At 41.0% G+C, this 13,126-nt stretch overlaps 1 protein-coding gene across 5 annotated transcripts in view; it reads right to left on the reverse strand.

Moving 5' to 3' along the window:
• UPF2 (UPF2 regulator of nonsense mediated mRNA decay) overlaps positions 1–13,126 on the reverse strand; it is a 138,470-nt gene that overhangs the window by 37,413 nt on the left and 87,931 nt on the right. For all 5 annotated transcript variants that reach the window (XM_075926009.1, XM_075926008.1, XM_075926010.1 and 2 more), the window contains 4 exons: positions 10,625–10,764; positions 9,271–9,375; positions 7,817–7,915; positions 5,607–5,774 (listed from right to left, as the gene is read on the reverse strand). In XM_075926009.1, the coding sequence (XP_075782124.1) occupies positions 5,607–5,774; positions 7,817–7,915; positions 9,271–9,375; positions 10,625–10,764 (512 nt within the window). The remainder of the gene's footprint in view (positions 1–5,606; positions 5,775–7,816; positions 7,916–9,270; positions 9,376–10,624; positions 10,765–13,126) is intronic.

Genomic DNA, 13,126 nt, shown 5'->3' on the forward strand with positions numbered 1-13,126 from the left:
GACTGGTTTGGCCAAGAGACTATCAAGTGCCAGCACTTCAGCTTCGCCTCCTCCCACTGCTGCACATCTCTGGCCCTTTGCCTTGGAGCTGTTCCCCCAGGAGCCTCCTGCTTGCTGTGCAGAGAAGGGGAGGGAGAGGAGGGTCCTGATGTCAAGGTGCCCCCATCTCCACAAAGCAGAGATGGGGCACAACAGGACTAGGTATGGAGCAAATTTGGTGGTTGTTTTTGGGAGTAGTGCAGGGCCAAAGCAGGGGTGAGCCTGCTTTAACCCCATTACACCATCACCCAGGAGCCACCTGAGGTAAGCAGTGCTCAACTGGAGTCCACATCCTGAACCCCTACCCAAGTCATGAACCACCTACTATACATCAAGCCCCTGCCCTAGCCCTGAGCTCCCAGGCATCCAAACATCCTCCCAGAGCCTGCACCTACAAATCTCTCCTGCATCCCAACTGCCCGTCCCAAGCTCAGCTCACAGCCCCTCACACTCTTAAATCGCTCAGCCTAAGACCAGAACCTGCGCCCCAACCCTCTGCCCCACCCTGGTGAGTGAGGATGGGGGAGGGACGGAGGATGGAGTGAGCAGAGGTGGGGCAAGGAGCACAAAGGAGGTGGGGCAAGGATATTTGGGTTTGAGGTAGATCTTGGCTTGCACTTAAATTCAAAAAGCGATCTCATGCTTAAAAAGGTTGGAGACCACTGGTCTAGACAGTGCTTGGTCCTGCTGTGAGGGCAGGGGACTGGACTCAATGACCTCTCAAGGTTCCTTCCTGTTCTAGTGTTTATGATTCTATGAGTGTACATACAAAAAAGCAATGTTACTATAAAATGTTATCCCATCTCTGTATCCTTTCCTCTTCTGTTTTCTTTTCTCTTCAGTATCTGAGGAAGTGAGCTGTATCACATTACAGCTTATGCCCTAATACTCTAATAAATTTGTTAGTCATCCAAGTGCTGCAACAGGCCAAAAGTCTACCCCTTTGAAATCTGTCATACAAAGAATGCTATTGAAGGGAAAAACAGTATCTCTCTCTCTCTCTCTCATATATATGATAGTGTTGGGGTGTCTGTTTGTCCATCTGTGAGTTCAATTGTTCAAGAACTTCTCCTAAATCAGTGTTTCTTAAACTTTTTAAGACAGAGGAACACCAAACAATAGTATTTTTTTTTTTATGAGGAACACCAAGGATTTTTTGTTGAGCAAAAAAGAAAAAAAAAAGGTCGGGGAGAAATTGAGCCCCCCCCGCCCCCAAAATCGCCTGCCCCTTGAAGGGCAACCATTTTGAACTCTGTTGTTCTCCGCGGCACACCTCCGACTGCTTCACAGCACACCGGTGTGCCACGGAATATAGTTTAAGAAAAACTGTCCTAAATGGTCAGAGCTAGGAACACCAAATTCAGTATGCAACTTCCTCTTATTATTTAAAGCCAGATCAGGGTTTGGTTGTATCAGGACAATGGGATGTGGGTGGAATGCAATTGTTTCCCATCAAATAGAAAAGGAGAGGTGTAATAGCAGGGACAGTTATACCCCAGAATAAACACAGGGGGCAGCAAGCACTCAGGGAGCAGCTGCTAGCTGGCAATACAGCCCCTGCTGCACCGGCCACTCTGGGGAGCAGCTGCTGGCTGGGCCATTTGCCCCTCCTCCCCCAGTAAGAAGCCGGGCCGCATGGCCCCCGCCACCCTGCCCCAGGGAGAAGCTGACACCCACCTCCCTGCTCTAGCTAGCCTGGGGAGCAGCCACACATTCCCCCCACCGTTTGACCTGAGCCCCCCACCTCTCCCAACCCTCTGCTTTGACTCCTGCACCTAACCCCCTTCCCTGAGCCACTATTCACCCCTTGACTCCTGTACCCTCCACATCCCAGCCTCCTGCCCTGAGTCTCTGTGTGTCCAAGCCCTTGCCCTGACTCCGGCATGCTGCCCTCCCCCCCGCCAGCGTCAGCCCCCTGCCCTGAAGGACCTGAGCAATGCTGGGTTAAATCTTCTAGAAAAAAAATATATTACTATCATTCCAAGCTACATAGTAGTTCAAGAAAAATAAGAGATACCAAAGGGAACAAAGGAAAGAAGTGGTATAATGGAATTTTGTTATTCTGCACACAAAGCTGTGGTCTCTCTCACTTCTCAAAGATTTAACAGATGTCTCATATGACTAATACCTCATTGCTTCTATAAAAACGCCCACACATTAGTCGGATCAGGCCTTAAGGAACACAGTGTATTTCATGATGATGTATTTCTCTTAGTGTGTGTCTTCACTTAAATCATGAGATTCAATCATTTGCAGTGTCTCTCCAACTCTATGCAAACTAAGTGTTTTAACAGTACTTGTCAAAACTGCTCTTCTATGCCCTAAATAACACTAAATTATTGTAATTAAATATTTTTCTCTAAGACTATTTTTCCCAAACCGCAAAAACTTCAGGCTACACAGAATGTTTAATGAAATGCTAATCTGTATTATGTTGTTCCATCACTAGTAGGGACGTAAAAGGTTAACCAGTAAGTATCACCCTTAATGGGTGATACTTACTGGTTCCAGTTACACAGTAACTGGTGGGGGCTGGAGCAGCTCCCCACCTGCCCTGGGCAGGGGGCTGTTGCAGCCCTGGAGGGACCTGCTGTGGACAAGAGCTTCTCTCATCCGGTTAACCGAGATTGTACATCCCTAGTCACTAGGTGGTGCTTTGTGTAAAATACTTTAATTAAGCTAAATTCTGCCATCCCTGGAAGAGCATTAAAGGATCTTATGATTATATACACCAGACGTATTTAACAAGCTGTGTAACCAGTACCTATCTGATACAGGCTTACAGGACATGGTGTGAGGAGTAAACTAAGAGAAAAATCAGAAGGAAAACAACCAAATTGAAGGATCTCATGTAATTCTGCAAAGCCCCAAAGCAGCCATGAGCAACCTAGACTAGTGAGTGGGCCACATGGGTGGCCCTCCTTCTCAGCGGGCCACAAAATTGTTGTAACCAAGATAGTCTCCTGGGACAGAGTAGTTTTGTTAGCTGCACCTGCATACCTAGAATTTGCAGGGCATGCCTATTGAACCGTAACAATACTTTGATTGGCTGCAAAGAGAAAGATATCAGCATGCACCTCATTTCATGTGCCCTGGCTTTAAGCACATCACTGTAGTAACATTGGTGGGAAAAAATCTATTCAGATAATAACAAGTGTAATCTGGCAATCCTGCATGTGGGCATCAATAAACAACACCGATCTAGTGTCTGGAAAGCTTCTACGCTAACTCCAGAGCAGTCCTAGCTCCTACCATTTAGAACTACTTGATGAAACAGACAAACTCTCTAAAATATATAGTAAACATGCTGTTCTAGCATTAGTACCACTAGCAGGACTCAAGGAATTTAATGGCCCAGAATTTAAGACAACGATCTGTAAATAGTCTTGTTTAACCTGTAAGCCTGGACTATAGCTGGGCTTGGCAGATCATGTAATACTGGAATCCGTTTTGGATGTGGTACTTTTTCACGGCTGTGTGTGAATGGGTTGAAACTAAGCAAAAAGTATTCCCACTTTGATTGGTCTGTTATCACTTGCAACCTCTTAAATCATACTTTTTATATTTAATAAAATCACTTTTGTTAATTAAACTCCATCTAAATAAATGTTACTGGGGATCTGATCCCATTGGGGCTGCGCACCTTGGTGCTGTGTCAAGTCCCTGTGACTGAGTCTTCCCAAAGCTGAGCTGATCTCAGTGTCTGTTTTGCTCTGCTGTGGGCAAGACCTCAGCTTTGTGCCTTTACTGAGGGGAGACCTAAACTTCTGGAGTTCCATAGCAGGACAAGGTGATGGTCATCCCAGAGGGCAGGTAGGTGGGCTCAGCGGTACAACCAGCCCATCAGGTGACAGTCTCAAGGGGATCTCTGTGAACCAATCAGTCACAAGCCTCAACTGGAGAGGTTGATGAAATATTCGTCTGAGAAGTAACTATCTTAGCAGCTTTTTTCCTTGTTCAACAATTCTTCTTATGGCCAGATTGAGGCGGGAGTTGGCGGAGAAGTGGAGGCAGTAAACAACAGAGTGCTGTCTGTGGTACTCTTTAGAACTCAGTGCTTTGGAGAACAGCAGGCAGTAGGATGCTTAAGGATCTCAATATGAGCACTGGAAAGAGCCAGAGATACCAAAGATGAGGAACAATCTGAGGCTGCCTACATTTTCAAGAGTTTCTGAAGACAACAGATTCAGGTGAAAGAGACTGGGGTTGATAATCAAAGGAGCCTTGCATGGAAATTTGATTATCAGAAGAGCTGTCATCTGTATAATCCAGAAGGGAGGCAGACAGTGGCAGAGTATTGGGAAATGTCTGTCTGACCACATGGCTACCAGGCAACAGCTAGCAGTGTTTATTGAGAACAGATATGAATAGTTGATTGAGCAATTGATATTAATAACCAGAGGTTACTGATGAGGTCCTCTTAGGACCAAGTTCTTTTTGAGGAGATTAAAAATGTCTTTTGGCTGAAGACTTCATACTGTTAGCACTGCAGATCTATTTCTCAGAGGTCTGGAAGGTACCAAGCCTGCTGACGGAGGGAGGCAAAGGGGGCAGTTGCTTCAGGCCTTTAAATTGCTTCTAGAGCACTGTGCAGAGTGCTTTCAGCGGCTCCAAAGGCTGCCTGGGAGAGGGGCTGGTGTGGCACAGACCCGCCCCTTCTGGATGAAGTCCTGCCCCTTCCACAGGTGTGGAGCCACACAAACCTCTTTTCCCAGGGGCCCAACAAGTCTGTCAGTGCCCTGGAAAGTACTCAGACTCATGGTGCAGAGGTTGATGGGGCACTGGGGTCACTTCAAAACTGCTGTTGTAGAGTCAGGCGGTATTGTGATGTAGGATGGGGAGAGGATTCCATCATGGAGAGACAAGACTTTACCTTTCCTAAAACAACTTTTGAACCTGGAGCAAATTTTCCATGGCATTTGAGTACCCCTTAAACAGTGGATACAGTGTGAGTGGCTAACAGGGAAAGACTCCCAGCAAGTAAGTCGATGTTTGAATCCTGGGTTTTAGGTATGCCCAACGTAAAAGTAAAAGAAAGCTCTTTCAGAGAAGGAGGATTCTTCCCTGAAGGGGAGTGGGGAAGGAGAGAGGCTAAAAGCCTACGTTTACAAAACAAAACCAAAAAACTTACTAAAATATAAAAATCTATAAAAACCTACATTATTATAGATAAACTAAACTACAAAGAACAGGAGAGGTAATTAGCTGCACAAGTGGGCACAAACAGATATGCCGTTCTAGGACAAATGTTGAAAAAAAGGGAATGGGTTCATTTACTGCAGCTCTATACATACTTTGTACAGGACATGAGGATACAGAGAATGCATACCTACATAAGAAACATTGTTCAGCATCTCTTTGGTCTAACTAGAGAATAGCTTAGTATAAAAACTAATAATGGTATAAAAGCGATTAAGTGCTGTATACAACTCTTAGTAAGGAATTTAGTGAAGAATTCCATCAACAGAACGAAGCAAGACAGCATCCCATTCTAAGAAATAAAGACAAAGAAACCAAACTCTTCATAGCAAAAGAAAGAGTTTACTTACATCCAGATAACTCCTTACCTGCTGTTTATTGCCTTTTCGAGTTAACATGACAAATGGCATTGTGTCTCCGGATTCAGATTCTCCTTCACCACCACCTAAGGGTGGACCCTTCTTTAGTTGACTCTTGAGATGAAGAGGAATAGCAACATCCAGCTGATGCACTTTTACAGACTCTCCACTCCGTTGCTAAAGAAAAAGAGAATGAAAAGGGCTCTAAGCAATCATATGCTAAAAATATGAAAGGGAGGCTTTCACAATTCATTTCTAATGAAAAATGTCAACTACCTTCTAAAGTAACTTATCTTTGCACGAGTAAAATCTCATTACAATTTATTTGGTTAGTTTCTAAGTTCCTACATTTCTTATACTCTTCACTATGCAGAATTAAGACTACTGCAGAAGGCTAATTAAGAAAACTACAATAAGAAAATGTACTTAATTGTAACTGGATTTGTAAATGATTTTTAACATTAAAGAAACAATTACAATTGGACACAATATTAAGATAAGTAATTCTGGATTTTGATTTTTTGTTATATATCACCTATTCTATTCTTGAATCAGTCCTGGGAACACATTACCAATTTTTTCTCCAGATGTTATCTGTTTGTTTTATTATTTTATTACATATTATATGGTATGTAAATTCAAGTGGTAGCAACATTTTCAATTCTTAACATCCTATACATGGATAATCATGTGATATATAAAGCTAAAATTGCAGAATTTACAGTATTTATCTTTATTAAGCAGCTGAAAGATCAGCCAGCAGCTCCATATATTTAGTGGGCAGAAGAAAACAACAGATGCTTTATGAAAAGCAATTCTTATCCACTCATACTACTTCCATTTCTTAATCACTGATTCTTGAAAACAGTACTTGAAGCTCATTTTATAGTGTTCCTACATGGTCACTAACTGTTCCCTCCAGTGTTTCCTGGGAAATTCCCATCCTTTCACAGAAGTACAAATGAGTAAAGGCATTATTTTGTATTCTGTCCCTTGGCCTAGGTTCTCTTTTCCCATAACAGCTGTTATCTTGTAATTTTCAACATGTTTATATTGCATAACTCCACTGACCAATTCAGCACATGTAATTTTATCAAATACATCAATAAGGCATGCCAAATTAAAAAGCCAATGCTGGTCTGAAAAAAATTAAAAAATAACCAGCTCAAAACTTCTTCTCTTAATAGGAATTTTATGTAGGTTATCAAAAGGACACTTAGAACATATCTCCAGGTTACAACCAAATGACAAATATCTGGAAGAGAGTGTTCTGACTGGATACAAATAGTATAATTTACCAGTTTAGCAGCATTTGACAAGGTTACAGTAAGTCTAGGAAAGACTTTTGTATTGAGTCTACTAAAGTAAGTGAAAAGACCTGATTCTTGTTAAAATACCATTTATGATGCCTGTTTAGAGATACACCAGTAGCAAAGAACTAATCAAATCCCACTGGATTTTACAAGAGTGAAATCTTACTTCCTAGCACAATATTTGAATTCATCAGTATAATAAAATATCTCCCAGAAACATCACTAGTAAAAACTACAACTTCCACCACTCTCGCAGCATTAGTAGACTCATCAAAAACATGAGAATTGATTGTGTATCTTTCCAGTCAATTAGGATGGCATCAACCAAAAGCAATTCATTGATGTGATGTCTGACTGTGCTACTGGAAGAACAGAAGCAATTTAATATGTCTTTTTATCTACACTCACAACTAATAATCAGGATATTATCAAACATCAGACTCAAGACTGAATCTTGAATTCTCTCTCCCTTCCTCAACTGGCAAGATGGGTGCATCAAAGAAGCATACCTGCTGGTCAATAAAGCACAGGATTAATGGAGCTCTGTTCACTACTTATAAATGCAGGTACTTATGATGACAGGACAGGGGGATAAAGATTAAGGGAGAAAAGGAAGGCTTCTTCCATGAAAGCACAATTGAGCCAAAACACCAAACACTGATTTTCATGACTGTTTCTCCTACACCAAAAGATCCCCTACACCAAGATGAGGAGTACGATTTGTCTCCCGGGAGGCAGAGCCAAACAGCAGTTGTGAAGAGTTAAGAAAACTTAGCATTGGAGGAAAACAAGTATGAAAACCTCCCCATATCCCATCTGCAAGCAACTCTACATTAACCACTTTTTCAGAGTCAGCAATACAATAAAGGTGCTTATTTAATTCAAGATAATAACAAGGACTAATACCTGAAGATTCTCCAGCATCATTTTATCCAAAGCCTGAATAAAGTCCTCATCCTCGACACAAGGAACATGTTTAAGTCCTCCTCCTTTAATCATTACTTCCTGATGTAGAAGACAAATAGTCCGTTACATTAATTTCAGCAATAGAGAAATTCAGGGTGGATCCGAATTACTAAGAAAGTTACCCAACTTGCATTTCTGACAAAATTTGCCATAGGTGTAGTTTAAAAAAATTGTTGCAGGAAAAAAAATGTTAAAAATGGATTTTCCCAGTTGTAAGAATTTTGGTGTTTACTGATCTACTGCTTTCTAACATGGATCACTGCCTAAAAACTGTCATGATTTGCAATAAACTTGGACCACCTTGGTCCGGCATCCTCATGGCCCGACTGGTCCTGAATGAGGGAGTTTCTCTAGACAGATCAGTGCCCCTCCTGGCTGCCAGCACCTGCTCCCAAGCTCCTTCCCTTGCTTCTGGCCCCCTCTGCAGCTGTCCGAGCTCCACTCCCAGTCACTAGCCCGACTATGCTCCCGACTACCAGACACCCAGCTGGCCCCCCCACTTCCAGCCACCAGACCAGAGAGGTTCAAGTGTATGTTACAATATAGTCAGCACATTGATTTGTACTTTAGACACTATGCCTACAATATATACAAAAGAATATTCTTTCCCTGATTGCACCTGCAAGTGATTGGTTTGGATGCATTTCTTAGATTATGGAATTAGAATGCATATTTAAAGAGGACAACTCTTAAATATTTGTAAAGCACACTCATATAACAGTATAATGTAAATAATCATCACAATACATTTACAGGACAGCTGATATAAGGACACACTACAGAGAGGCTCTTCAAGGTTGTTTGGTGCATGGTTCTTCCGAAAATGTTTTAGCCTATGATAATTTTGGTTCATTTTAAGTGGAACAAAACTGTAACCCTAACAACATTAAACAAGATGCTCTTAAGATCAGTGGAGATCCAACTGGTTCTGCTTTTGTAGCACCATCCAGTGTAACAGCAGGATTCAGTTTTGCACCAGGATGTTGGAAGACCAACAAACTCAGTAGTCTATTGCTGAAATGCTTGCATACCATCCTCCTTCCCACTCCCAATAAGCCAAATGACCTCTTCGGATGTGTTCCCTCTCTGGGCAACTCGCTCAGTTCCACTGAAGTCAGAGCAATTGACCAATACTAAGCCAGTGCCATCATCCAAGAAACACTGGCATCAAAGGGCATATCTATAGGCCCTCATTCTACTTCACACCTGTTTCAGCCTCTGGCAATGTTGCTGCTTGTTTCCAGGATCCAAGTGACTCTATTTGGTGAGTTTCTTTGCTCTGAATGGAGGTAATGAGATTATAACACAGCAAATACCTTGATCCCCTAATCTCTAATATATATAATCAAGAAAACTGAGCAAATAAAACCAGTCTCATTAGCAATGGCACTTACTGTGTTCTCTTCATCAGTTTCATTCTCCTTATTGGAGTCTGTGAGGTAATCAGTATTCTCTTCCTCTTCTTCCTCGCCCTCCTCCTCATCATTGTCTGAGCACTCCTGAAATAGTATATTAAAAGTTTACATTTTAATGACATACTACCTGTTAACATAATTTGAGAGTAACATTAAGCGCATTCACTACTTACAGTCCCCATCACTTCCATGAAACGTCATATCACTGATTGATTGACCTTTCATCACAACATGCAATGTTTGCCTCCAATGAGAATGCCATGCCATCTAACAATATTTTCTGACCAGTTTCTGAATACTCATCTTACTGTCACATTAAGCCTTACTATGCACAGGTCCTCATCTTATTTCCAAAACTTGTTCTTTATTGTACAAGTTAATTTTTTCTGCACTGAAACTGATTTGAAAGCAGACTACATTTTTTAAATCAAAGATTAAGCTGACAAGTTGTTTTGTGCACTGCTGTTGAAGCTGTTTTGATCCCACGATATTAGACAGAGAAGGTGGATGAGGTAGTATTTTTTTATTGGACCAATTTCTGTTGGTGAGACAGAAACTTTGGAGCTACATTAAGCCACAGAAATTAGAATTTGCAAGATTACTATATCACACTTCCTTTTATATTGTCTATTATCAATTTGATTAAAAAGGTTACTGAAATAGTAAATAAGAACACAATCTAAATACACCTTCTTTATTTCTATTTCAGAAGAAAAATGATGACCAATACAAGGTGCCTCTTGTTTCCCTTAGTTTTGGCCCTGTATGTGACTTTTAATGCATCTGCTCCAGTAACTAGTTTGGAAGACGGCATAACAATAGCTTTATATTTATAAATTAATAATATAAATATGCCAACAGGAAGCATACTCTGTTGGGCTGAGCACAGAACTGACTCTAATCCTCCCTCTACTACTACTTGCCTTGGGCAAGTCTCTTGAATGCTCTGTGTTCACTTTTCCGTATTCGTAAAATGGAGGTGTTATTGCCTATGTTCCCATGGGTGAGTGAGATTAAGGGCCAGATATCAAGGGTCCTTTCTGCATAATCTGAGCAAATGGATTTTTGTACAGAAATTTTCAATAGCAAGTAGGAGGTAGAAACTGTCCATCCATGAAGCACAAGCAGAATTGGTGACTCCATAGCACAAAGGATTTAGAGTCCCCCCTAAACATCCTCTCTGCAAGTAGTGCTTTGTGCAGAAGCCACATGCATGAGTCTCAGGCTTCCTGCAGACCCACCACAGGGTTTAGATCTTTACGGTCCACAAACTGCTAAGTATTATTTCCTTTTATGTAGGACAATGCAAAATAAGGTAAATGAACGTGATCACCTCTTCCTCTGGCTCATTTACTTCACTTTCATTTCCAGACTGTTCTTCGGTCTCTGCTCCACCTTCCTCCTCCTCTTCCTCTTCTTCCAGATTCTCACCTTCTGTCATGGAATCTTTTGAATCTTTGTCATTCATAAGGCCTGAGAAACGAAAAATAGGATGGAATTAGGAATACAAAGTTTTAGACAGCAAATATCTTTTGCTGTGGCTAGGGTTGCCAGATGGTTGAAACAAAAATACCAAGCCCCCCACCCCCCCATAAAAAAAAACCACTGGGAAAAAATTCTGTTGAAGGGGGAAAAAGGGGAGACCAAAGTTGTTGAGCCCCCCCCCCCCCAAAAAAAAATTGCTTCCCTTAAGTCTTTTGGCCAGCAGCCATTTTCTGCCGGCAGCTTTGGGGGCCAGGTAAGCATGGGGGCTGGGGTCGGGCGCCATGGGGGAGGGGAGAGAGGGAAAAGCCAGGCGCTGAGTGTAGGGTACCCAGGTGCCCGGCATTTCTGCCTCCTGGAGGGAAAAATTCAGAAAATACAGGACATCTCAGGTGTCCGATATTCTCTGAATTTTTTTACCAGACTGTCTGGATGAATACCCGACACCTGGCAACCCTAGCTGTGGCATCACACTGAAGAAGCTGTATTGCTACGTGACAGTTTGAGAAAGCCACTGCTAGTAAATTCTCACCAAAGTATTATGTGGTTATAGTGATTAAGTCTTAATGATACATGTATTTATAAGTTCATTAATGTATTTATAAATTATTTATGAACAAAAATCACAGGAAGAGACAATGGAAGAGAACTCAAGAAAGAATTTTTACTGGGAACATTTAGGAATTTCCACAGAACACCAACTAAGTAATGAAAGTGTTACATTTCAAAATATCTATGAAATTTCTTTAACTCCAATATACTATATTTTGTGGGCTACATTACAATGAAACAACATTTTAGATGCTGTACATAAAATGCCAGATACTAGAAGTTATTGGATCTCTGCAGTGTGCCTTTCAGTATTCTGGGAGATTTATGAAGAGCTGTATAGACTGTTTACGAAAAACTTCAGAGCACACAATCAAAAATCCTACAACTTATATTCGGAGCTTTCAGTTCTTTGATTACGGTACCACATCAAACCAACCCACAGAAAAGATTTTTGTTGTTACTATGATTTATTATAAAATGAAACTCTCACAGTACAGTTCATAATTGAGAAAAAAAAAACACTGAATCTGTTTATAAGAAATTATTGTAAAACGGAATCTCATTTGTTTCCCTACTAAGGCCCTAAGATCCTGCATTTGAGTATGTATGCACAAATCCTGACTTATGTTGAGCACCTCACAGGTCAAAATACTCCTACCAAATCTGTCACCTAATATTCCTACCTTACTGTAGAGAGTGAACCTTCAAAGGTTCCCAGCTCATTTTATCATCTTCTCAACTGATATACTCATTGTCTACATCCCCTGTAAATTAACTTTGTTTTCTGGTTTTTGCTTTTCTTTATTTTGACTAGTCAACCAACTTGGTAATGCTCTGGTTTCTTCATTAATTGATCCTTCCACTTGGTCTGTTCTCTTATCTATATTGTTCCTTTTAAGTATATCACAAATGTATTTACATTTTGGTATGGATAATTTTGGATTTTCTCAGACCCTGCTTTTAATTAATGGAGATTGCCTATCTCCTAGAACTGGAAGGGACCTTGAAAGGTCATTTAGTCCAGTCCCCTGCCTTCACAGCAGGACCAAGTACCATCTCTGACAAATTTTTGCCCCAAATGCCTAGGTGGCCTCTGCAAGGATTGAACTCACAACCCTGGGTTTAGCAGGCCAATGCTCAAACCACTGAGCTATCCCTCCACCCTATTCCTCACCCAATATTCTGTGATACAGTTTCAATTCTTTTTTATGGAATTGACCCTATTATATATGAGCAGATCAGAAAATGCCATTGGTGCATTTCAGAATCCAATTTAGTCTTAGTAAGTTAAACTATTCACAAAAGACATAGAAGAATTCAGTATAGCTCTGAAATGTGGAAAAATAAGGTTTTTTGAAAAAAAGCTCTTGCTAAAGCGAAGATACCCACCGAAAAAATGAGCATGCTTCTAGCACACAGTACTCTTTCATACTTGTAATTTTTTTTCATTAGTCCACAAAGCTACTTTATATTCATGGGGACTGTGGTTTGAGCTAGGAGAGAATGACACTGATGCTAGCCTTGTCCAACACAGAACATTTCATCCAATGATTTTTCAAAGATATCATTCAAAACTGATGCAGTCGGTACACAGTACCTTAGTCATAGTTTTAAACTATTCAACCCATTCATTTAGAATTTACAGTGATGTTACTTATTTTAAAGTGCAAAGAAAGAACTAATTTCCATTCTCCTAGAATACAGTAGTTTTGTTTCCTATTACATCAAACAATACTTCAACAGTGATCATCTTAGTACAGACTACGTCTAACACAATTGTATTGGCTATGTCCATGCATCC

The sequence above is a fragment of the Pelodiscus sinensis genome, chromosome 1 (assembly GCF_049634645.1).
Source record: "Pelodiscus sinensis isolate JC-2024 chromosome 1, ASM4963464v1, whole genome shotgun sequence".
In the NCBI taxonomy this organism is placed as follows: domain Eukaryota; kingdom Metazoa; phylum Chordata; order Testudines; family Trionychidae; genus Pelodiscus; species Pelodiscus sinensis.